The 26,128-nt window shown below is 50.2% G+C and overlaps 1 protein-coding gene across 1 annotated transcript; it reads left to right on the top strand.

Moving 5' to 3' along the window:
• Window positions 1-1,702: 1,702 nt before the first annotated feature.
• GPN1 (GPN-loop GTPase 1) lies at window positions 1,703-20,653 on the top strand. The gene is made up of 14 exons (XM_073624716.1): window positions 1,703-1,859; window positions 3,602-3,695; window positions 3,947-3,986; window positions 4,959-5,025; window positions 5,197-5,234; window positions 7,220-7,298; window positions 7,518-7,612; window positions 9,041-9,086; window positions 9,427-9,573; window positions 9,658-9,740; window positions 14,373-14,412; window positions 14,507-14,597; window positions 17,768-17,866; window positions 20,318-20,653. The coding sequence occupies exons 1-14, from the start codon at window positions 1,770-1,772 to the stop codon at window positions 20,401-20,403; spliced, it is 1,095 nt and encodes a 364-aa protein (XP_073480817.1). The 5' UTR covers window positions 1,703-1,769; the 3' UTR covers window positions 20,404-20,653.
• The last annotated feature ends 5,475 nt before the right edge of the window (window positions 20,654-26,128 follow it).

The following is a 26,128-nucleotide window of genomic DNA, read 5'->3' as shown; positions in this document are numbered from 1 at the left end:
CTCTAGGGGGTAGTGACAGGACATGCTGGGAGTTGTAATCTCTCTAGGGGGGTAATGACAGGACATGCTGGGAGTTGTAGTTCCTCTAGAGGGCAGTGACAGGACATGCTGGGAGTTGTAGTCTCTCTAGGGGGTAGTGACAGGACATGCTGGGAGTTCTAATCTCTCTAGGGGGTAGTGACAGGACATGCTTGGAGTTGTAGTCTCTCTAGGGGGTAGTGACAGGACATGCTGGGAGTTGTAGTCCCTCTAGAGGGTAGTGACAGGACATGCTGAGAGTTGTAGTCCCTCTAGAGGGTAGTGACAAGAGATGCTGGGAGTTGTAGTTCCTCTAGAGGGCAGTGACACGACATGCTGGGAGTTGTAGTCCCTCTAGGGGGTAGTGACAGGACATGTTGGGAGTTGTAGTTCCTCTAGAGGGCAGTGACAGGACATGCTGGGAGTTGTAGTCCCTCTAGGGGGTAGTGACAGGACATGCTGGGAGTTGGAGTTCCTCTAGGGGGTAGTAACAGGACATGCTGGGAGTTGTAGTTCCTCTAGGGGGTAGTGACAGGACATGCTGGAAGTTGTAGTCCCTCTAGAGGGTAGTGACAGGACATGCTGGGAGTTGTAGTCCCTCTAGGGGGTAGTGACAGGACATGCTGGGAGTTGTAATCTCTCTAGGGGGTAGTGACAGGACATGCTGGGAGTTGTAGTCTCTCTAGGGGGTAGTGACAGGACATGCTGGGAGTTGTAGTCCCTCTAGGGGGTAGTGACAGGACATGCTGGGAGTTGTAGTCCCTCTAGAGGGCAGTGACAGGAAATGCTGGGAGTTGTAGTCCCTCTAGGGGGCAGTGACAGGACATGCTGGGAGTTGTAGTCCCTCTAGGGGGCAGTGACAGGACATGCTGGGAGTTGTAGTCCCTCTAGGGGGTAGTGACAGGACATGCTGGGAGTTGTAGTTTCTCTAGGGGGTAGTGACAGGACATGCTGGAAGTTGTAGTCCCTCTAGACTAGAGGGTAGTGACAGGACATGCTGGGAGTTGTAATCTCTCTAGGGGGTAGTGACAGGACATGCTTGGAGTTGTAGTCTCTCTAGGGGGTAGTGACAGGACATGCTGGGAGTTGTAGTCCCTCTAGGGGGTAGTGACAGGACATGCTGGGAGTTGTAGTCCCTCTAGAGGGTAGTGACAGGACATGCTGAGAGTTGTATTCCCTCTAGGGGGTAGTGGCAGGAGATGCTGGGAGTTGTAGTTCCTCTAGAGGGCAGTGACACGACATGCTGGGAGTTGTAGTCCCTCTAGGGGGTAGTGACAGGGCATGCTGGGAGTTGTGGTCCCTCTAGGGGGTAGTGACAGGACATGCTGGGAGTTGTAATCTCTCTAGGGGGGTAATGACAGGACATGCTGGGAGTTGTAGTTCCTCTAGAGGGCAGTGACAGGACATGCTGGGAGTTGTAGTCTCTCTAGGGGGTAGTGACAGGACATGCTGGGAGTTGTAGTTCCTCTAGAAGGTAGTGACAGGACATGCTGGGAGTTGTAGTCCCCCTAGAAGGTAGTGACAGGATATGCTGGGAGTTGTAGTCCCTCTAGGACTCCCATGCCCCTCTCTAATCGCTCATCTTTAGATACAGATCTTATAAAGACCGCCCAGACTCCCCTCCCTCCACCTATGACAGATAGCAGAGCCCCGCCCAATGACCATGCGGGTCTCCTCCCCAGTTGTCAGCTCTCTCCGCTGTGAATAAAGCTTTGTGAAGGCGGAAGTGCGGGGTGAAGTGGAGTAGTAAGATGGCGGAGGGTGGAGGAGAGGATAGCGGTTCCCCGCTATGTATGATCATATTGGGGATGGCGGGCTCTGGGAAAACCACCTTCACCCAGGTAGGTGTGTGTGTGGGGGAGGAGAGGATAGCGTCCCCCTCTCTACTATACTGCGCTTCTCTCTGAGGTCAGGTTCTCTTCATACACATCTTCACCAGGGAGGAGGACATGTGTCAGTTCTGAGATCTCCCCGCCCCCTGGTGTGTCATCTCTGAGGACTCCCCGCCCTCTGGTGTGTCATCTCTGAGGACTCCCCGCCCCCTGGTGTGTGTCATCTCTGAGGACTCCCCGCCCCCTCGTGTGTGTGTCATCTCTGAGGACTCCCCGCCCCCTGGTGTGTGTGTCATCTCTGAGGACTCCCCGCCCCCTGGTGTGTGTGTCATCTCTGAGGACTCCCCGCCCCCTGGTGTGTGTGTCATCTCTGAGGACTCCCCGCCCCCTGGTGTGTGTGTCATCTCTGAGGACTCCCCGCCCCCTGTTGTGTGTGTCATCTCTGAGGACTCCCGCCCCCTGGTGTGTGTGTCATCTCTGAGGACTCCCCGCCCCCTGGTGTGTGTGTCATCTCTGAGGACTCCCCGCCCCCTGGTGTGTGTGTCATCTCTGAGGACTCCCCGCCCCCTGGTGTGTGTGTCATCTCTGAGGACTCCCCGCCCCCTGTTGTGTGTGTCATCTCTGAGGACTCCCCGCCCCCTGGTGTGTGTGTCATCTCTGAGGACTCCCCGCCCCCTGGTGTGTGTGTGTGTCATCTCTGAGGACTCCCCGCCCCCTGGTGTGTGTGTGTGTCATCTCTGAGGACTCCCCGCCCCCTGGTGTGTGTGTGTGTCATCTCTGAGGACTCCCCGCCCCCTGGTGTGTGTGTCCTCTCTGAGGACTCCCCGCCCCCTGGTGTGTGTGTCATGTCTGAGCACTCCCCGCCCCCTGGCGTGTGTGTCGTCTGCGAGGATTCCCCGCCCCCTGGTGTGTGTGTCATCTCTGAGGACTCCCCGCCCCCTGGTGTGTGTGTCATGTCTTAGCACTCCCCGCCCCCTGGCGTGTGTGTCGTCTGCGAGGATTCCCCGCCCCCTGGTGTGTGTGTCATCTCTGAGGACTCCCCGCCCCCTGGTGTGTGTGTCATCTCTGAGGACTCCCCGCCCCCTGTTGTGTGTGTCATCTCTGAGGACTCCCCGCCCCCTGGTGTGTGTGTCATCTCTGAGGACTCCCCGCCCCCTGGTGTGTGTGTGTGTCATCTCTGAGGACTCCCCGCCCCCTGGTGTGTGTGTGTGTCATCTCTGAGGACTCCCCGCCCCCTGGTGTGTGTGTGTGTCATCTCTGAGGACTCCCCGCCCCCTGGTGTGTGTGTCCTCTCTGAGGACTCCCCGCCCCCTGGTGTGTGTGTCATGTCTGAGCACTCCCCGCCCCCTGGCGTGTGTGTCGTCTGCGAGGATTCCCCGCCCCCTGGTGTGTGTGTCATCTCTGAGGACTCCCCGCCCCCTGGTGTGTGTGTCATGTCTTAGCACTCCCCGCCCCCTGGCGTGTGTGTCGTCTGCGAGGATTCCCCGCCCCCTGGCGTGTATGTCGTCTGCGAGGATTCCCCGCCCCCTGGCGTGTGTGTCGTCTGCGAGGACTCCTCGGCCAATCCGGGGAGAGTCACGTTTAACGTACCCAGAAGTAGGCTCTCCTAGTGGGGGCGGGGCAGAATGTACCACTAGTTTGTTATTTCAGATACCAGGACCAATCCCTAATATTTTCCACCACAGAATGGAGCCATATGATTTGCTGGGATAAGCTATGTATTCCAAAGTCTCCTTTTTCTCCTCCTACAGAGACTTACCTCATATTTACATGGGAAGGACTCCGCCCCCTACACCATCAACCTGGATCCCGCCGTCCACGAGATCCCCTTTCCTGCTAACATAGGTATGTACTACCATTTCCTCCCCCGCCTACACCATCAACCTGGACCCTGCCATCTGCGAGATCCCCTTCCCTGTCAACATAGATATGTACTACAAACCCCTCCCCCGCCTACACCATCAACCTGGACCCTGCCATCCATGAGATCCCCTCCCCCGCTAACATAGAATATGTGCTAGAATCCCACCCCCCGCCAACATGGTGTATGTACTATTTACCCCCCAAACTAACGTGATCTGTGTGTCTCTCTGCAGATATTCGGGACACTGTGAACTACAAAGAGGTGATGAAGCAGTATCCTTCCCACAGAGATACCTAGACATGGGTGGCATCAATTGTGGGTGTGTGACATGGGCACGGAGGGGGGGTTGTCTATGGGTGCGGGGCTCGAGTCCTGTGGGGGGGGGGGGACGTTCCTGTACTTTTTCTACAGCAGGCATGTAGCTGTGGGAAGGGAGGGCGTCCGTGCCAACGGGGGTCAGCCTGCCCCGGGTGCCACACATTTGGGGGATGTCTCATCCCAGCGTGCCTCTCCTCCCCTCGCTCGGTACTCCTCCTCCAGTGGCCCCTGTAACAAGGTCCCGCCTCCTAGAGTCCAGTGATAGGCGGAACAATCGTGTATTATAGGAGGCAGGACCTTGTTACAGGGGCTGCTGGAGAAGGAGGACCGAGGGAGGGGAGGACCGCTGGGATGATACCCGCCCCCCCCACACCCCCTTCTCCAGTGTGTGGCACCCAGGGCGGACTGACCCCCGTTGGCACTGATCGGGCTGCATTTGCTGGGCACTGAGGAGTGACTAGCCCGGGACCTGGGCCCCACTTTGCACATTCAACACAGACAGCCTGAGGACATTGTGTGTGTGTGTGTGTATACACACACACACACACACACACACTTATTTTTTATTTTTTAGGTGGGGGTGCAGGAATCTTGGGTGATTTCCCACACTTTTTTCCCCAGGACTTGACCCCTGGGGGAGTGGGTTATGGGGGAAGGGGGGAGGTCGTCCATGGGGACACGGGCACGGTGGAGGGAGGGGTTGTCTATAGGGACACTAGCACAGAGGTGGGGTATGGGTACACAGGCAGGATGGAGGGGGGGTTGTTTATTTGGGCACAGCGGGGGGGGGGGGGGGTTGTCTATAAGGACATAAGCATGGGGGTCATTATAGGGACACGGGGTGGGGGGTGGTTGTCTATTGAAATCCCCCTTCTATGAGTTTGAGTTGCTCGGTCCGTGTTTGGTTTCCTGAGCTCCTTCCACAGATACGGACTTGGACCTAATGGAGGGATTGTCACGGCCCTCAACCTCTTTGCAACGCGTTTCGATCAGGTGAGTGTCCCCTCCCCCCCCACTTTGGCTCTTCTTCCCTTTTTATAAGCTGCATCATCTCCTTTCCTTAGCCGTCACCTGTGTTCATGTTTTCCTTTTGTTCCTTGGAGTAACATTTCTTCGATGTGATTGGTTTCCTGGAGTCGCATGGTAACAGTGATCTTGTTCCAGGTGGTGAAGTTCATCGAGAAGAGGCAGAAGAACTGTCGGTGAGTGTCATGGCACCAGCTCTTAGCTCTACCATCTAACTAATGGAAGCTCAATCAAAACCAGAGATTCTCATTACACTGAACATAGTCGGTTAGAAATATCTGTCCAATAGAACATTTCTATAAGGTCTACCACCACTAGAGGTGTGCTGGGACTCCTGTATCTCATCCTGCAATACAGAGGCTAGTCGGGGGATGGGAACTGGGGCAGCCAGACTGGTCAGGAGATGGGAACTGGGGCAGCCAGACTGGTCAGGAGATGGGAACTGGGGCAGCCAGACTGGTCGGGAGATGGGAACTGGGGCAGCCAGACTGGTCGGGAGATGGGAACTGGGGCAGCCAGACTGGTCGGGGGATGGGAACTGGGGCAGCCAGACTGGTCGGGGGATGGGAACTGGGGCAGCCAGACTGGTCGGGGGATGGGAACTGGGGCAGCCAGACTGGTCGGGGGATGGGAACTGGGGCAGCCAGACTGGTCGGGGGATGGGAACTGGGGCAGCCAGACTGGTCGGGGGATGGGAACTGGGGCAGCCAGACTGGTCGGGGGATGGGAACTGGGGCAGCCAGACTGGTCGGGGGATGGGAACTGGGGCAGCCAGACTGGTCGGGGGATGGGAACTGGGGCAGCCAGACTGGTCGGGGGATGGGAACTGGGGCAGCCAGACTGGTCGGGGGATGGGAACTGGGGCAGCCAGACTTGGGGGATTGGGAACTGGGGCAGCCAGACTTGTCGGGGGATTGGGAACTGGGGCAGCCAGACTTGTCGGGGGATTGGGAACTGGGGCAGCCAGACTGGTCGGGGGATTGGGAACTGGGGCAGCCAGACTGGTCGGGGGATTGGGAACTGGGGCAGCCAGACTTGTCGGGGGATTGGGAAGTGGGGCAGCCAGACTTGTCGGGGGATTGGGAAGTGGGGCAGCCAGACTGGTCGGGGGATGGGAACTGGGGCAGCCAGACTGGTCGGGGGATGGGAACTGGGGCAGCCAGACTTGTCGGGGGATTGGGAAGTGGGGCAGCCAGACTTGTCGGGGGATTGGGAAGTGGGGCAGCCAGACTGGTCGGGGGATGGGAACTGGGGCAGCCAGACTGGTCGGGGGATGGGAACTGGGGCAGCCAGACTGGTCGGGGGATGGGAACTGGGGCAGCCAGACTGGTCGGGGGATGGGAACTGGGGCAGCCAGACTGGTCGGGGGATGGGAACTGGGGCAGCCAGACTGGTCGGGGGATGGGAACTGGGGCAGCCAGACTGGTCGGGGGATGGGAACTGGGGCAGCCAGACTGGTCGGGGGATGGGAACTGGGGCAGCCAGACTGGTCGGGGGCCGGGAACTGGGGCAGCCAGACTGGTCGGGGGCTGGTAGCTGAGGCAGGAGGACTGGTCGGGGGCCGGTAGCTGAGGCAGGAGGACTGGTCGGGGGCCGGTAGCTGAGGCAGGAGGACTGGTCGGGGGCCGGTAGCTGAGGCAGGAGGACTGGTCGGGGGCCGGTAGCTGAGGCAGGAGGACTGGTCGGGGGCCGGTAGCTGAGGCAGGAGGACTGGTCGGGGGCCGGTAGCTGAGACAGGAGGACTGGTCGGGGGCCGGTAGCTGAGGCAGGAGGACTGGTCGGGGGCCGGTAGCTGAGGCAGGAGGACTGGTCGGGGGCCGGTAGCTGAGGCAGGAGGACTGGTCGGGGGCCGGTAGCTGAGGCAGGCGGACTGGTCAGGGGCTGGCCAGGTGCAGCACTAAAGACTCCTCACCCTGCTGGAGGAGGGAGAGGACCCGGGATGTCATGTGACCGGGTGCAAAAAATGTGTTAAGATTTGTGTAGGGAAAGGGGGTTGGTCGGCCTGAATCTGGGCATTTCTTATTGGCCCCATTTGCTGGCAGGCAGGATAGAACTCAGAATGTGATAATGATTTGCTCCTCCCATGTGCCCGCCCCAGCGGAGCTGCTGCTGTTTCCTGTTATCGTTCACACCAACAGATTGTCTTCTCTCCAACTTGTAGGTATGTTGTGATCGACACCCCAGGGCAGATCGAAGTCTTCACATGGTCGGCCTCCGGGGCCATTATTACAGAAGCCTTGGTGAGTTCCCAGGAGGGGCCTCTCCCATTGTAGTCATCACTGGGTCTTTGTTCTACTCTGTGCAATGCAGTCGGGGAAGGGAAGGTCAGTGGTCAGATTTAAATGGCCCCTGGCCTTGTACCATTGTCTGCAATGAGCAGATCTTTGGGAATCCTTCTGATCCGGGTCAGGTGATCTGATATCTGCTCTGTTATTGGTAAATGTTCTGCTCTTCCCCAGGCCTCCTCCTTCCCCTCTGTGGTGGTGTATGTGATGGATACCTCCCGCAGCGTCAACCCCGTCACCTTCATGTCCAACATGCTGTACGCCTGCAGGTGAGTGTAATGATGGGGCGCTGTCATGGAAGAAGGGGGTACATCATGCTGTGATGGCGGTGTGGAGGGAGGGGGGGGGTACATGCTGTGATGGCGGTGCGGAGGGAAGGGGCGTACGCGCTGTGATGGCGGTGCGGAGGGAAGGGGCGTACGCGCTGTGATGGCGGTGCGGAGGGAAGGGGGGTACCTGCTGTGATGGCGGTGCGGAGGGGAGGGGGGCACGCGCTGTAATGGCGGTGTGGAGGGAGGGGGGGGTTACATGCTGTGATGCTGGTGTGGAGGGAAGGGGGGGTACACGCTGTGATGATGGTGCGGAGGAAAGGGGGGGGTACACGATGTGATGGCGATGTGGAGGGAAGGGAGGGGGCTTACATGCTATGATGGTGGTGCGGAGGAAAGGGGGGTACCCTCTGTGATGGCGGTGCGGAGGAAAGGGGGAGTACGCGCTGTGATGGCAGTGTGGAGGGAAGGGGAGGTTCGCGCTGTGATGGCGGTGTGGAAGGAGTGGGGGTTACATGCTGTGATGATGGTGCGGAGGGAAGGGGGGGTTACACGCTGTGATGGCGGTGTGGAGGGAAGGGAGGGGGGGGTTACCTGCTGTGATGGCGGTGCGGAGGGAAGGGGGTACGTGCTATGATGGTGTGGAGGGAGGGGGGGTTGGTGCGGAGGGAAGGGGGGTATGCGCTGTGATGGAGGTGTGGAGGGAAGGGAGGGGGGGTTACATGCTATGATGGCGGTGCAGAGGGAAGGGGAGTACGCGCTGTGATGGGGGAGGGAAGGGGGGTACGTGCTGTGAGGGAGGGGGGGTTACATGCTGTGATGGCAGTGTGGAGGGAAGGGGGGGTTACATGCTATGATGGCGGTGTGGAGGAAGGGGGGGTACACGCTGTGATGGTGGTGTAGAGGGAAGGTGGGGTACACGCTGTGATGGTGGTGTGGAGGGAATGGGGGTAACACGCTGTGATGGTGTGGCGGGAGGGGGGGGGGTTACATGCTGTGATGATGGTGCGGAGGGAAGGGGGGTACGCGCTGTGGTGGGAGGGGGGGTTACATGCTGTGATGATTGTGTGGAGGAAGGGGGGGGTTTACATGCTGTGATGATGGTACGGAGGGAAGGGGGGGTACACGATGTGATGGTGGTGCGGAGGGAGGGGGGGGGTTACATGCTATGATGGCGGTGCAGAGGGAAGGGGGGTACCCGCTGTGATGGCGGTGCGGAGGGAAGGGGGGGTTACATGCTGTGATGGCGGTGTGGAGGGAAGGGGGGGGGGGGTTACATGCTATGATGGCGGTGTGGAGGAAGGGGGGGTTACACGCTGTGATAGTGGTGCGGAGGGAATGGGGGGTACATGCTGTGATTGGGGGGGGGGGGGGGTGTGCATGTCTGACATTACCTGTACATATCTGATGCGTCGTCTTGTCTTCCAGCATCATGTATAAAACCAAACTTCCCTTCATTGTTGTCATGAACAAGGTGAGTAATACATATGAGGTCCCATAGACAGGACTGGTGATAACCCTGAGTCTGTACTCCTATTGTTCCTTGTACAGTATGTAGTCCCTAATGACCTATAACTGTGAGATGGGGGGCCCCTGTGTGTTTTATCTGGTGGTGGTGATGGGCATCAAGCACTACAATGGAGGGTCCTTGGTATGGGTTCCTGTATATTTATCATCTCTAGTAGTGGGCATGAGCATCAGGCAGTACAATGGAGGATCCTCAGGATGAACTTTTTTTTTCTTTTTTGTGTGTGTTTATCGTCTCTTGTGGTGAGGATGGGATTCGGGCAGTAATAATCTACCTTTTTCTGTAGACAGACATAATCGATCACAGCTTTGCAGTGGAGTGGATGCAGGACTTTGAGACGTTCCAGGACGCTCTGAATCAGGAGACCTCCTATGTCAGTAACTTGACGCGATCCATGAGCCTGGTCCTGGAAGAGTTCTATAACGTATTGCGGGTAACGTGGTTTATTGTATGTGTGCCATGTTTGTGTGAGTGGTCAGGCACAGCGCTGACAGTCTACGTTCTTGGCTCTCCTCAGGTAGTTGGCGTGTCAGCAATGACCGGAGCAGGGATGGACGAATTTTTCGTGAAGGTTTCAGAGGCAGCCGAAGAATATGAGAAGTGAGTGATAAGAGGTGGCCGGTACATGGCAGCCAAGCTTAACAAGGGCCCATTGGGTATGGGGTACATGGTGGGCCTCTTCCTCATTGTCTACATACAAGGCCCACCACTGAGTTGTGGAAGCTTTCAATAAGAGTTTTTTTAAACTACATTGGAACCTCGGATTGTGAGTAACATGGTTAACAAGCGTTTCGCAATACGAGCAGTGTATTTTTTAAAATCGTAACTCGGTTTGTGAGTGTTGTCTCGCAAAAAACGAGCACGATTCAGGCCAAAGCAGTGTGCAGTACCGCTTTTTGGCCTGAGGTGGGGGAGCGGCGCAGAGCCAATCGGTGCCGCTCGGAAATGCACGGAAAGGCCCGAGAACACTTCGGATGACCTTGGCAAATCTCGGGTAGGAAGTCTTTGCGAGGTTTGCCGAGGTCAGCCGAAGTGTCGTCGGGCCTTTTTGGCCATTTCCGAGGCTCTCCGCTCCCCCCCCCCCTCGTCTCTGGCCGCATGCGGTATTGCATCCCATTGAAGTCAATGCGGAACGAATTATTATCCTGGACCGGATTATGCTCGTAATCCGAGGTTCCACTGTACTTATACAATGATTTTTTTTGGTATATCCAGCCAAAAGAGTTTTTCTTGTTCTCTGAGGGACAAAATAAGTCGAGTTTCCAAGTTATACTGCTGCCTACGGCAGGATGCAGAAAGTGGAAAATAAAGATATTGCAGGATAACCCCTCCTACTCCCAGCATGGCCTGATCCACCTGATTAGCAGATCTCCATTTGGCCTTCTCAAGGTGTCATTGCCCCAGTTTTGTAGCAGAATGGGGGGTTTTACTTTAAACCTGTTCACTGTTCCCAAAACAAAAGGGCGTCCCTGCCCCATCTTGTATTTCAAAGCTTTAAGGCTGTCTTCCTCTACCTCTTTACCCTAGAGCAGGGGTCTCCAAACTTTACAAAGGGCCATTTTATTGTCCTTAAAAACTTTAGGGGGGCCGGACGAAGGCCAGTGGGAGTAGAAAATGTCCTGGCGTCCAGTGGGAGTAAACAGTGCCCCATCGCTGGTGTCATAAGGAGGGGGGGATAGGGGAAAATGGGACTTTGTATAAAAAACACAACACTTGGGTAGAATGAATCAAACAAAAATAGTAGATAGGATATTTATTGTTAACATAATTGGGCGTGGTGCATAGGTAACAATAGTAGACCAGTATGTACGATACAGAATTATGAAAAACATGGTTAGTAGGTCATATAGTAATACAAGTAACATGATAGACATTATTGCACATAATTGATAATGAACCAACAACATACCCAATAGATGAAAAAACATAATAAGAAGTAATAATTATTTGATTCAGACAAGTAAAACCCATAGTAAGCACATGATTGCTGTGACATAGCATCAAATGGGAATGCTTGACGCATTTTGTGGGTTGTTTCCACTCATCAGGAACAGCTATACACTGGGAGTATCTATAATGAATTAAAAATCATTAATCAATGGTAATTGATTAAAAATGGGAAGAGAGGGAACACAAAACCTATGGTGTTATCACTCTTACCTATGGGTAGATTGTAAAAAACGTAGAATGGTAATAATGATGTGCAAGGGGCACTAGGAGGTAAAGAGCAACCCCCCCCCCCCCCCCCGGGAGCTGAGGTGATGGCTAAGCAGGTGACAGGAGGGCCAAAAGAATAGGAATAGGAGAACATCACCTGAGATGGATCTCCCTTCAACAGGTATGTAGTGATGGGTATGAGCCCAATGGGGCTTTTCTAACAATAAATGGTTAATGGGTATTAACATCTAGTGGACATAACAGTAGATGAGAGAGGCAGGTAAGAAAGGAAAATAAAATGTAGTGAAGAGTGAAGTGAAACAGGAGACACCCAAGTGATTAGGAAGAAAAGTAAAGAAAGTAGTGGTGTCAGTGGGGGGACTGGTGCCCCATCGCTGGTGTGTCAGTGGGAGGAATTTTGCCCTTTTTTATGGTGTCAGTGGATGGAATAGTGACCTAAGGGCTGGATATAGGCAAGCAGAGGGCCGCAGTTTGAAGACTGCTAGAGGAACCCTTGGAATTATTTTTAGATCTCCAGGAGCCCCTGTTAAGATGAGTCCAATGGTGATCATTGGGAAGATGTCCCTTACAGTGGTGGTCAGTGGGAAGTTTTCTCTCCATACAGTGATGCTCAGAATGCCACTCTTGCACTCATGCCATGCGATGCTGGACCCAGAACTATTCAAACGCCATCAGATGGGTGGGGAGGTCGCCACAACTCAAGGAATCCCCAGCCACCTCTGAAGGAACCCTAGGGTTTCATAGAATCCACTAAATCCATCTGGCTTTTAAGGATATTAAGGAGGCTTACCTTCATGTCCCCAGTTTTCCATCACATCAATGATTCCTACCAATTTGCTTTGGGTCCCTTTCGCTACCAGTTTGTGGCCCTGCCCTTTGGCCTCTCATCTGCCCTTTGACATATTCACAAAGCTGCTGGCACCAGTATTCGCCCTGTTCTTGTGGCATCCCCATTGTTAGAGATTTAGAGTACCTCATGTTGAGGGAACAGTCATCTTTAACCGTCCAGACATTACAGCTGTTCAGGTGGATCTGGTACCAACTCATGATCTGGAGTATCTGGGTCCAGTCCTGGACACAGCTTAGGCTAGAATGTTCCTTTCAGGCTGGATTCACACCTATGCATTTTTAGTGCATTTTGCAGATTTGCAATACAGTCCATTTAACATGATTTCCTATGGAACACGTTCTGTAGTGCAAATCTGCAAAATGGAAAAAGCACTAAAAATGCATAGGTGTGAATCCAGCCTTACAGAAGAAACTTCAGAATCTTTAGTCTCGCATGAGAACGCTTCATTCCAGGAGCTGACCAAGTCTCTGCTTTTGCATGAGAATCCTGGTTCTGGTGGTGGCCTCCTTCAGCAGCTCCATTTGCCCAGTTTCACTCCAGACCTCTACAATGCAACATTCTGTCATTGTGGGGCAAGTCAGTCTGGCTTTTGGACAGGCTGATGTATTTGTTGCTGAGGGCCAGGTTTTCTTTGGCTTGGTGGTTTAAGAGTCCACCTTTTTTGGAGTCAAAGGCCTCCCTTCCCATCTTCCACGCTGTTGGTGGACTTGATTGTCAGGGGAGTCCCAATACATTGCTCGTATCCAAATCGGCATCCTGGAACTTTAGCTTTCTCTGCTGCATTTGATCATCCTACTGATCTGGTTTCAGTCGGACAAAGTTTTGGTGGTGCATATCTCAACCATCATAGAGGAACTAGAAGTCTTGCTTAGGTACACCCTTTCCAGAGCAGAACTTAATGTCTTCAGCTTTGTCAGTCATATACATTCCAGATGTAGACAGTTGGCAGCAACTGGTCTGGGTAGTGACCCCTTCACCCAGAGGTATTCCAGGACCGATGTCAAAGGTGTGGGACACTGGGTGTAGACTTCTTGGCCTCCAGGTTCAATCGCCAACTTGACAGGTTGGTCTTTAGCTTTTTTTTTCATCTGATTTACAGGATTGAGATAGTAGAGCATTCTGATGATCCTCATTGCTCCAGACTGGCCCAGGTGGATATGAAACTCCCTCTTTGCCAGCATCCTGGTGGGTGCTGCCAGATCATCCGCATCTTCTGTCTCCAGGACATATTTACCATTTTTGCTTCAAGATCTTTGGTTTTAATGGCATGGCTGATGAAGCCCAGGTTCCAAGAGAAGGGGACATCTCTGAATCTGTGATTCCCACGACAAAAGTTGGAAAGGCTGCTTCCTGCAAGGCCTATCAATAGACAGCTTGTTTCACTTGGTGTGAGTTTCTGGAGATTCCACTCAGTGGGACGAATCTTATTCCTACAGCTTGGTCTGGACAAGCATTTAGCATCTTGATTCGATCAGAATACCAGGTTTCTGCTCTTTCCATTCTGTTTTAAAGGCTGATGACCTCTCACTGCCTAAGACCTGTTGTGGATATTTCAACAACTTGTTCACACTCAGTCCAGGCTGAGAAGGAGTACACAAACATGTTCATACATATGTTACCAACCAGAAGGGTCTGAGAGTGGGACAGGTTTCCTTGGGAATAGATGGGAGACAAAAGAAAAGCTTAAGGGCAGTTTACCTAGCGAGTGTATATAGTGGTTTGCTTTCCCGGTGGTGGAGACTCCTGACTGGCTCGCCAAGTTGTTGTGGACATTTCTGGTCAACACACTGAAAAGCAAACCAAGTGCACGAGAATAGAAAAACCTGACAGAACCCGGAGTCTCGTCTTTTCTATGTATGTGTTCTATCATTCATTAGCACATCTTATTTTATACCAGAGATAAGTTGTGGTGTGAGATGTTGGAAAATAGGAGAAGGCCATAATCTGCAGCTATCTAGATGGCCTGAACAAATAATCATGCAAGCTAATGGTCTCAAGGAACAGGTTCATAAGGACGCACTGCACTAGATCTTGGTGCCTTTTGGCTTGAGGCATCTGTTTTCCAGATTTACAAAGCCAATCCTGCTGTAGGTGGCAGTATAACACAACAGTCTCTGACTTCCTGTGTCCTTCGGCTACAAGGATTGTTCTACCTTCCCACCATTCTGCTGTAACCTTAACCTTAACTGTCTGTTCGTTCACAGAGAGTACCGGCCGGAATACGAACGTCTGCGCAGAGATGCGGTAAGTTAATTTCTTATGTGGCCCTGCAGATGGGGGAGGGGCCTGTGGGTACAATTAATCATGATATCCTGATCTGTGTTTTCCCATTTATCAGGAGGAAGAGAAGAGGAAGGAACAGCAGGAGCAGATGAACAGGCTCCATAGAGATATGGGCTCGGTGGCTCTGGATCCCACGCAGTCCACAGGTAATAAACTTTAGTTTGGAGGTTGCTTTTTTTGGTTTTATGCAGGGTGATATGTGGACATCTGGTGGTGCTATTGTGACAGGTCCCCTTTTGTAAATAATAAAAAGAATCTGCGAATACTGTATAGAGATAAAGATTTAAATGGGATATTGCAAGCAGGTTGCCATTTTTCTAGCCGACGTGCGCCCACATTAGGGACTGCACTATCACCTAGTCTTTTCTCATCTAAGCAATGCCAACCCACCTGGTTCTCCTATCCTGAAAGTTACCCTTGTAATACAAAAACCTGTAGGTACTGTAATTTCCGCCTTTTGGGTAAAACGTTTGTGGCCACAGATGGAGAGTTCATTATACATTTTTTTTTTTTTTTTGAAAAGCCAGTGGAGTGCAAAATAAACCCAAAAAGTGCACACACATAAAGAGTGACACACAAAACGGGTGTTACACTGATCCTCCACTAGGGAAGGACCTTACCCTGATGCCCCGGGACGTTAGGCTCCAGACGGCAACTGAGGTACTTCACTTGGGTCCATCTGGCCGAAACCAGACGGACCTCCGTTCTCTGGAAGGTCTGCCAAAACGGACCCACCCAAGTACTAGGTGGGACTCCCCCCGAAGGGAGACCCCATGAGAGAGGGCGAACCAAGCCAGAAGGCCTATGTCCACCCCCCTCCCAAGACTTTCAGAGTAGGCCCGAGGACCCACACCCTACTCATCACACACAGTGACAAACGTGTATACACATCAAACAAAAAAAGTGACAAACACGGGGATAAATAAAAAGAAAGTAGGGAGAAGGAAGTGGGAGAGAGTGAAAAGTGACCATTGTATAATACATTGGCCGGCCCCCCCGGCCAGGAATAAAAATTTCCCCTGGTCCTAGCCAAAAGGCTCAGCCCTAGAGGCAGGTGCGAAAAACGTGTGTTGTGGTGAAGTGACCATGGTGCCATAAATCAAGTGCCGAAACACTGTGACTGTACAGCACCTCTGAACTGCCACTTCAAGGGCACATTCACCACTGGCTTTTCGCCCCAGACCACAGCAGCCCCCACCCCAGCCAGGAAGGCCTGAAGTTCTGGAAGCTTGGTGAGAGCCCTTTACCATCAGGGCCTCACCGTCGCTCCCATCCCTCCTAACTAATTACATTCGGGAAATACTAACCGCTCCCCCCGGTGGGAAAGAGGAGCCAGTGTTCTCTCCCGAAAAACTGACTGAAGCTAGAGCTACCCCAATCTAGGCCAGAAGGCCGGGGACCCGAACCTCTGGCCAGACCCAATGGTTCTCCATCCCCAACAGAAGGCTTCCCTTTCGGCTACGAACCGCTCCAGGTTACCTTTACACCAGCAGGTTTTCCATAGCCTCCACCATCCCTGATACCACCTCGCCGTAGATCAGGGACAGAAGCAAGCGCCACCTCCTGGCAACTGATAAGAACAGATACTACACTTGATCACAAACTATGTAATTTACCTGATCACCTGTATTTCATGCAGCCTTAGATATGTAGGTTGTACCACATGTCCTTTGAGAGCCCGTATAGGGGAACATTACTGTGACACAAATAATCCAAATGCTAGAAATATTTTGAATACAACACGTCACTTTAGAGAATGTCATCAGGGCGATATCTCCTCATTTCGCTTCAGAGGAATAGAACAATGGTCTCGCTTGCCCAGAGGAGGTGATAGGGAGAGAAGGCTACTGGGGAGAGAAGCATGGTGGATTTTTAGGTTAAAAACTCAGGGGTTAAACCTGAGGGGGGATATGGACTTGCACTTGCATTAAGAATGCCTCTCCCCAGAGCCTCCTCTCTCTTTTTTTTTTCTTTCCTCCTTTTCCTTTCTCTCTTCTGGGTTTTTTTTTGTTTACATACCTGGATTATTATTTTCATCTTTTTTATTTCATGTTTTTTGAATTTTATGATGTGTTTCCTTATGTATATGTGTATGAATGTATGCGTGTGTGTACATACATGTGCATATTATCACTACAAGGTGTGTGAAAATTAGTGGCACACACGTGGATCAGCCTATATGTATTGTAGCCGATTCTCTTTTTTGGATAATTGCCTGCGGTCAATCAAGATAATTATTGGGTGGGGCCTGTGATCTTTAGAGCTACTATTTATTTCAAAGTTTTATGTCTGTAATATGGTTATGACTAAGGCCTTATAGGCTGAAACCCGTCAACTGACTTAAACACTTGCCGGCCAGCCACCATAGTTTTACTGCGCCAGAATGGCACGGCTGGGCGAAATGACGTTCTGTTATGTCGCTTCGCCCTGTGGCCACTAGGGGCGGCGAGCAGCGGGCGCATGCCCCTAGTGGCCACAGCGCGAAGCGAACGTAACATAACGTCGTTTCGCCCGGCCGATGACCGCCGGCCTCCCGTGATTGCTCGTGACACGTATAGCACGATCGCTGTATCATTTGTCAGTGGTCCCAAAAATGTGTCCAATTTGTCCGCCGCAATATCGCAGTCCCGATTAAAAATCGCAGATCGCCACCATTACTAGTAGAAAAATAAATGATAATGAAAAATGCCATAAATCTATCCCCTATTTTGTAGACGCTATAACTTTTGCGCAAACCAATCAATATACGCCTTTGCGATTTATTGATTTTATTCATTTTCACCAAAAATATGTAGAATACATATCCGCCTAAACTGAGGAAAAAATTATTTTTGGGGGGAAAAAAAGTGGGATATTTATTATAGCAAAAAGTAAAAGATATTTCTTTTTTTTTGTTTTGTTTTCGTTTTTTTTCAAAATTGACGGTGTTCTTTTGTTTATAGCGCATAAAAATTAAAAACCGCAGAGGTGATCAAATACCACCAAAAGAAAGCTTTATTTGTTTGGAAAAAAGGACGCAAATTTCGTTTGGGTACAACGTGGCACGATTTGTCAGTTAAAGCGACGCAGTGCCAAATTGTAAAATGCTCTGGGCAGAAAGGGGGTCAAATCTTCCGGGGCTGAAGCGGTTAATCTGCGTTTTGTTCACTGTGGCTATTCAATAAAATGAAGAAATTTTAAGAGCAACAACTGGAGTGTGGATCATTTTTTCCACCCTCTTGTAAAGAGTCTGTTGTGTTTGGGTGTGTGTGTGTGGGGTGGGGGTAGAAGGTTGTCTTGTAGAAATCTCCCATCATACACCCTTTTATGTTTGTAGAGGAGGCAGTGGAAGGTCCATCAGATCTCATCATGAACCGTGGGAATATGGAAGAGGAGGAGCCAGAAGACAGTGACACGGATGACATTGACCACTCAGGTGAGACTTTTCCCCCTGATTGTGATTGTGTCGCACCAAAACATTATCCGCTCTGAGCTCAGTAAGGATATGTGAGATCTCTGATAATGTATAGAATGGTTTGGGGTCTCTCCAGTCCCTTCCCCCTTTTAACCTTTGGGAATTTAGGCCCCCCCCCCAATCCTTACCTTCCCTTTTGGAATTTTAGGCACCGCCTTTAAGTCCTGCCCCTCTTTGGGAATGTAGGCTCCACCTCCTCCCGCTTTGGGAATGTAGGCTCCACCTCCTCCCGCTTTGGGAATGTAGGCTCCACCTCCTCCCGCTTTGGGAATGTAGGCTCCACCTCCTCCCGCTTTGGGAATGTAGGCTCCACCTCCTCCCGCTTTGGGAATGTAGGCTCCACCTCCTCCCGCTTTGGGAATGTAGGCTCCACCTCCTCCCGCTTTGGGAATGTAGGCTCCACCTCCTCCCGCTTTGGGAATGTAGGCTCCACCTCCTCCCGCTTTGGGAATGTAGGCTCCACCTCCTCCCGCTTTGGGAATGTAGGCTCCACCTCCTCCCGCTTTGGGAATGTAGGCTCCACCTCCTCCCGCTTTGGGAATGTAGGCTCCACCTCCTCCCGCTTTGGGAATGTAGGCTCCACCTCCTCCCGCTTTGGGAATGTAGGCTCCACCTCCTCCCGCTTTGGGAATGTAGGCTCCTCCTTTCCCTTTTTTGGGAATGTAGGCTCCTCCTTTCCCTTTTTTGGGAATGTAGGCGCCTCCTTTCCCTTTTTTGGGAATGTAGGCGCCTCCTTTCCCCTTTTTGGGAATGTAGGCGCCTCCTTTCCCTTTTTTGGGAATTTAGGTGCCTCTTTTCCCCTTTTTGGGAATCTAGGTGTCTCCTTTCTCCTTTTTGGGAAACTAGGCGCCTCCTTTCCCTTTTTTAGGAATTTAGGTGCCTCCTTTCCCCTTTTTGGGAAACTAGGCGCCTCCTTTCCCTTTTTTAGGAATTTAGGTGCCTCCTTTCCGCTTTTTGGGAAACTAGGCGCCTCCTTTCTGCTTTTTGGGAATGTAGGCGCCATCTTATTTCCTTGAAAATCTAGGTGCCTCTTTTTGTCTCTTTTTGGGAGTTTAGGCACCTCCTTCAAGCCAAAGCCTCCCCTCCCTCGTTGAAGACCTTTGTGCCTCCTTTTTCCCCTTTTTGGGAATCTGGGTGCCTCCTTCATACCCACCTTTTTTTTGGAGTTTAGATGCCTCGTCCCTTTATCGGCTTAGTCATGGGGGTGTAAAAGTCCAGCAGGGTAGGGACTTAAAGAGGTTGTAAATCTCACCAGAGCCGCGATTACGTCACTCCCGCGCGGGAGCAGGCGGTCACGACTCCTGAAGAAACGGCACCAGTGATGACTTCGGCAGCACAATTACTAAATATCTCCTAAACTGTGCAAGTTTAGGAGATCTTCAAGGTACCTACAGGTAAGCCTTATTATAGGCTTTTCTATAAGTAAAAAAGGTGAAACCGGGGTTTACAACCACTTTAAAGTGGGCGTAAACCCTCACATATACCAGCTTCAGATGATACAAAGAGACGAGACCAATCTCCCTACATATGTTATGCATGTAAATCTGCTGTCTTCAGCTTTATATATCCTTTAGAGCAGGGGTCCCAAACTGGTGGCCCTCCAGCTGTTGCAAAACTACAAGCCCCATGAGGCATTGCAAGGCTGACAGTTACAAGCATGAATCCCATAGGCGGAGGCATGATGGGACTTGTAGTTTCGCAACAGCTGGAGGGCCACCAATTTGAGACCCCCGCTTTAGAAAGTGCACAACTTGTTACAGATTTTCTCTTCCTCTTCAGCACTGGGAGTGGACTATTGGCATACAGCCAAGACAGCTGATTGAAGAAAAGGCACCCCCCCCTCCCTCCCTCTCCCCTCTCCCCTCTCCACATAGGCAGAGCCTTACAGAGCTGTGCTGTGAATAGACCAGCTCTCTGCTAATCTATTTATAGCACTCACCCTGACACAAAATTTCAGGCTGGGTTTTATCACAGTCGGCAGAGAACTTGTCAGGAGTTATCAGGCTGATAACAGGAGAACGGAGCAAGAGAGCTACGGGACACAGTGCTTTGAAGAGAGATAGGAAAACGCTGCAGATATATGTGCCCCGCTCGAATTTCATGAATCGGGTTTACACTCACTTTTTAAATGACAAATAATACATCTGCACTGTGGGTGCCTCCACTGAATTATTTATGTACTATAGCTTTTAAGAGTGCTGCACTGAGCGGTGCCATGAGGGATTGAGGCCCTACACTCTGTTTGCCTCTATTACCCCCTGTGGTGGAGCCATGCCAGGGGTGAAGACAATGTTGCTGTTTCTTTTGGAAAGCTGAGCACTGTGGTGTCCACCTGGATCTGTACTATGTATGTATGTATGTATGTATGTATGTATGTATGTATGATCTTCCATATTCTTTCCCCCCCCGCAGTGGCTGAGACTCGGCTGGAGGAACCGGCTTTCCAGAACTTTCTGCAGCAGATGAAGAGCAAGTATCGGGAGAAGATGGAGAAGTGATGGCGGCTCGGTGTGATCAGTGAGGAGCCCCAATCGGAGGCCATATCGCCTCCCCCGCCCCCCTCTGGATCCGGCCTATAAAAGATGAAGCCGAGGCGGGTTATCGGCCTATTTTGGCGTTGCTGCTACCGACGTGCGATTTGGTCAGCCTGAGCTCTGCCGGGGATGATGGGATGCCGCTTTTATTTGCTGTGTAACAATGAACAGGACTGTTTATTTCTATACAATATAATATTCATTGTTTTGTAAATAGTCTCAGTGGGGTTTTTGGGTGTCGGCTACAGAATGTTCTATCGTTGTCGGATCATGACAATCTGCGCATGTGCAGTACGTAATGTCGCTCTAGCTGATCTCCCAAATCAGCTGGCATGATGTCAACGGTGCGCATGCGCAGATCGTTGCAGGCATTACCCGACGATCAGCAAAGCACGGAGGGAGGATCTAGTCGCCACATTCTGTTTCTCTCTCTGCGCGAGACATCACCGATCACGTCGCAGGCGGAAGAAGATCTGCACTATTCCTCAGAACACCACGCTTTGCTTATCGTCGGATAATGCCTCAGCCGATCTGTGCATGCGCGGTGTTGACGTCACGCCAGCTGATTAAGAGATCAGCTGGAGTGACATTGCGTCCTGTGCATGCGCAGAGCGGCAGAGGCATTATCCGATGAGATGCACTATTTGACAGAACATGGGAGGAGTGACACCCCACCCCCCCCCACCCCCCTATTGACCACAGAGGATACTATATAGCAGGGATATGCAATTAGCGGACCTCCAGCTTTTGCAGAACTACAAGTCCCATGAGGCATAGCAAGACTCTGACAGCCACAAGCATGACACCCAGAGGCATGATGAGACGTGTAGTTTTGCAACAGATGGAGGTCAGCTAATTGCATATCCCTGATATATAGTATTATATAACAAAAAAGGGCAGGAGTGATCCCTGCTGTACACCGTAGGTACTACACTGCACTGCAACAAAAAAACAAAGGTTGCATAGTTAGTCAGGTTGAAAAAAGACACAAGTCCATCTATTTCAACCATAAAAATAAATAAAATAAAATAAATGTCATATAATCCTATACCCACAGCCAAAGGAGGCTGGGCGGGGAAGAGTGTAGATAATCACTATTAGATCATAACGCTTCCGCAGCCCAGAAACAAAGACCATTCACCTAAAATGCGTACAAATGAATGATTAGGTGTCTTCCTCTGAATCAAATGAGCATAATGGAAAAAAAAAAGAGGAGGACCAAAAGGTCCAGAAAGGATTCTTCAAAAAGGAACCAACTGGTAATGGCAAAAAAAAAAAAAAATAATTATCTTTTATTGAAAACAATTCCACCGAAAAATTATTCAAAAAGAGAGCAAAATACCTCCCATCACACGAATAGAAAATATGAGAAAAACACAGATGGCCACAGCGAACGTTCAACCCTCGTTCAAATTGTACACCAGCTGGTAAGTAAGTGAACCCCTGGAAAGAATATTCTGTGTGTGTGTGTGTATATATTATATAATATGTGTGTGTGTATATATATATATTAGAGAGAGATATGTATGTATATATGTGTGTATATATATATATATATATATATATATATATATATATATAGTGTGTGTGTATATGTATGTGTATATATATATATATTAGAGAGAGATATGTATGTGTGTGTATGTATATGTATATATAAATATATGTGTGTGTGTGTGTGTGTGTGTGTGTGTATGTATGTATGTATGTATATATATATATATATATATATATATATATATATATATATATATATATATATATATATATACACACACATATGAGAGAGATCGAGATCTCTATAATGGAGCTACCATATTTATTGGCGTATAACACGCACCCCAAGTTTAGGAGGGAATTTTAAGGGAAAAAACTTTTAGGTGGGAAGTTTAAGGAAAAAAACCTTACATTTAAATGTCCATCTGCAGCCGTGTAAGTGCAGCCTTGCCCCCAGTGTCCATTACATGATTGCCGCCGACATACACAAAGAGTGTAGTTTTAAATATGGCGCCGTGGAGTTCGGCGGGGCTCTGTGACTGGGCGGAGCCGAGATACACATAGCTGAGTGTTCTCGGCTCTTTCCGGCGCCGCTCACAGTCACGGCCAGTCCCTCCCTATGATGGACATAACACAGGTCCATCGGCGGGACTGGGCGTGACTGAGCGGCGCCGGAAAGAGCCGAGAACACTCAGCTATACCCAGTCACTGTGATCTCGGCGGCGCTCGTTCAGCTCCGCCGAGTCCCTCCGAACTCTGCAGCGCCATATTTAAAACTACACGCTATGTGAATGTCACCCGTGATCGCCGCCAATAGATCACAATTAGCGGGGATCGGCGTATAACTGATTTTAAGGGGGAAAAAGTGCGTGTTATACGCCGATAAATACGGTATATATATATATATATATATATATATATATATATATATATATATATATATATATATATATATATATATATATATATACACAGAAAGTTAATTAATAATATAGTATATTATATATAGTGAAACCATCACTGCTTTTCTTCTAAGTTACATCATATCCTCCACATCTATTACCTTTTGTACCAACACCCCCTCCCTTTAGAATGTAAGTTCTACGGGCAAGGCCCTCCTGTATTGAACTGTAATGTAATTGTGTTGTCCCCCCTTATACATTGTAAAGCGCTGTGTAAACTGTTGGTGCTATATAAATCATGTATAATAATAATATCCTCTCCCAGCTCCAATGCAAGCCCCTTCTGTGGCTACTGTGCCTAAAATCATCCAGGATTGTCTGTAATCTCTATACACAGTACTAGTGTCACCAACAGAAGTGTGTTGCAATGCCCAGGGACGTTCCCAGTGATTATTAATTAACTTTCTGCTTCGATCGATCGGTTAGATATGGAATATTCCTACCTGCTGGTGTACGATTTGAATGTGGGGGGTTGAATGTTTGGTGTGGCCATCTGTGTTTTAATAACGTTGTCATATTTTATATTCGTGTGATGGGAGGTATTTTGCTCTTTTTGAATAATTTTTTGGTGGAATTGTTTTCAATAAAGATAATTATTTATTTTTTGCCATTACCAGTTTGTTCCTTTTTTGAAGAATCCTTTTCTGGACCTTTGGTCCTCCTCTCCTCTTTTTTTTTTAACTTCACTGCGCTGTGTAACAAAGGAAAGGTGCGACACCTGCTGGCAAGGGCAAGTACTACGTGATACTGTATAATAATGGAAAAGAGTGACCCCTGCTGGCAGTAGTGGGTACTTATCTGCACCATGTAACAAGGCACAGCAGTTACCCCTGCTGCACTGTGTAAAAGGACAAGATTGACCCATGCTGGCAATGGCAAGTACTACATGACACTAATAATGGACAAAAGTAACCTCTGCTGAAAGTGGGAGGTACTACACTGCACCATGTAACACGGGACAGAAATGACCCCTGGGGCACTGTGTAACAAAGGACGGGGGGGGGGGGGATACCTGCTGGCAATGCTAAGTACTACATGACACTAACTATGGACAAGAGTGACCTCTGCTGACAGTGGCAGGTACTACATGATACTGTGTAATAATGGAAAAGACAGACCCCTGCTGGCAGTGGCAGGCATTACACTACACTGCACCATGTAACAAGGGACAGAAGTGACCCCTGGGGCACTGTGTAACAAAGAACAGGGGTGACACCTGCTGGCAATGCCGAATACTACATGACACTAACAATGGACAAGAGTGACCCCTGCTGGCAGTGGCAGGTACTACACTGCACCATGTAACAAGGGACAGAAGTGACTCCTGGAGCACTGTGTAATAAAGGACAGGGGTGACACCTGCTGGCAATGCTAAGTACTACATGACACTAACTATGGACAAGACTGACCCCTGCTGGCTGTGGCAGGTATTACACTTCACCATGTAAAAAGGGACAGAAGTGACCCCTGGGGCACTGTGTAACAAAGAACAGGGGTGATACCTGCTGGCAATGCTAAGTACTACATGACACTAACTATGGACAAGACTGACCCCTGCTGGTTGTGGCAGGTATTACACTGCACCATGTAACAAGGGACAGAAGTGACCCCTGGGGCACTGTGTAACAAAGAACAGGGGTGACACCTGCTGGCAATGCTAAGTACTACATGACACTAACAATGGACAATTGTGACCTCTGCTAGCAGTGGCAGGTACTACACCACACCATGTAACAAGGGACAGAAGTGACCCTTGCTGGCAGCAGCAGGTACTGCATTGCACCCTGCACTAAGGGACAGTAGTAGTAACCCCTGCTGGTAGCAGCAGCTAGCATGTACACGGCACATGTAGTGGGACTGAAATGCCGCAGGCAGCAGTGGTTACAACACCACACCATGTAAAAAAGGTGGCAGGAGCGACCCCTGCTGGCAGTAACAGGGACCACACTGCACCATGTAACAATGGACAGGGGGGTGAGAATGACGTTAATGGCCATTCTCGTACTGCAGGAAGCTTGGAATATTTCCCACTCATGAAAAATGAGGGCTAGGCAAGAGTCTGCTAGTGGTACCCTAACAACTTTTAAAAAAAAAAGTGTGTGATGGTTCAGAAGCAGGTGGAGTGCCCCCACAGGTTCCTTGCTGTACAGAGTGGTTGATGGGTAGGATAAGTGACTGGGACTAAACATTGAGCTCTGGCACAGTATTGCTGAGGGTTGGTTTGAGATCAGAGCATAGTAAGGGGAGGGTGACATCACTTATATTCCATATTCTGATAGCAGAGCCCTGTGGTGACACCCTATCAGGTCCATGATGCTCTGAACTCACAGTATGTCCTCAGCCATCCACAGTGAAAGCCTGCCGGGTGCTGTTCAACCCAGAATGATAGGAACATCTAGTGCAGGGTCCGGCTCTGGAGAAGAGGTGAGTAGTGCAGTCTGAGGTTGGTTCATAAATTGGCCATTTAGTTTGCAGCAGCCCGTAGTTTCCTATCATTTGGGAGCAGCCTCAGTCACCTGCAGCGGCAGTCTGTTACATGACATTCTTATGTAAAGGTAAAGCTCATCTGTCACTTACTTGGCTGGCTGATCTGTTTTCATGTCTAAAGCCGCGTATACACGATCGGATTTTCAGATGGAATTGTGTGATGTCAGGCTGTTGGCGGAAAATCCGACCGTTTTGTACGCTCCATGGGACAATTGTTGTCGGATTTTCCTCGGACAAATGTTGGACGGCAGGCTTTAAAATTTACCGTGGACAAATGTCTGTTGTCGGATTTTCCCGAGCGCGTGTACACAAGTCCGTCGGACAAAAGGCCAAAGTACAAACACGCATGCTCAGAAGCAAGGAGGAGCCAGAAGCGGTCGATCTTGTAAGTTAGCATTCGTAATGGAGAATTAACATTCGTGACGCGGCAAATTATGAAATCTGGAAATGCAGCGCACAATTCTCTTCTTCTTTAATGGGATAATAATGAAGCTGCTTTGCTGGTGATACTGATGGAGTTATTGCAAATGAATTTTCAAAGGCTTTTTTTTTCTAGTGATATCAAGAATAATATTATTATGCTTTTTTTTTTTTTTTTTTTTTTTTTGGGTGCAAGTTACCACAACACCATTATCCCTGAGTTTTTAAAATCAAAGATACAACTATGTTGGTGTCCCTTGTCAGTTTTACATTGTATTTTTATAAATATAACTGCCTACTCCCAAACTGTCATTTGAAGTAAA

The sequence above is a fragment of the Aquarana catesbeiana genome, linkage group LG04, assembly GCF_042186555.1.
Source record: "Aquarana catesbeiana isolate 2022-GZ linkage group LG04, ASM4218655v1, whole genome shotgun sequence".
In the NCBI taxonomy this organism is placed as follows: Eukaryota; Metazoa; Chordata; class Amphibia; order Anura; family Ranidae; genus Aquarana; species Aquarana catesbeiana.
Note: the sequence above shows the minus strand (reverse complement) of the source record. Positions and strands in the feature narration are given on the sequence as shown.

What these genes read in the sequence shown, in the direction of transcription:
- GPN1 (XM_073624716.1), top strand. Translation starts at nt 1,770, where the DNA reads ATGGCGGAGGGTGGAGGAGAGGATAGCGGTTCCCCGCTATGTATGATC. An exon ending in CCCCTTTCCTGCTAACATAG is followed by an intron (nt 3,696 to 3,946) that starts GTATGTACTACC and finishes GTCTCTCTGCAG; the next exon opens with ATATTCGGGACACTGTGAAC. An exon ending in AGTTCTATAACGTATTGCGG is followed by an intron (nt 9,574 to 9,657) that starts GTAACGTGGTTT and finishes GGCTCTCCTCAG; the next exon opens with GTAGTTGGCGTGTCAGCAAT.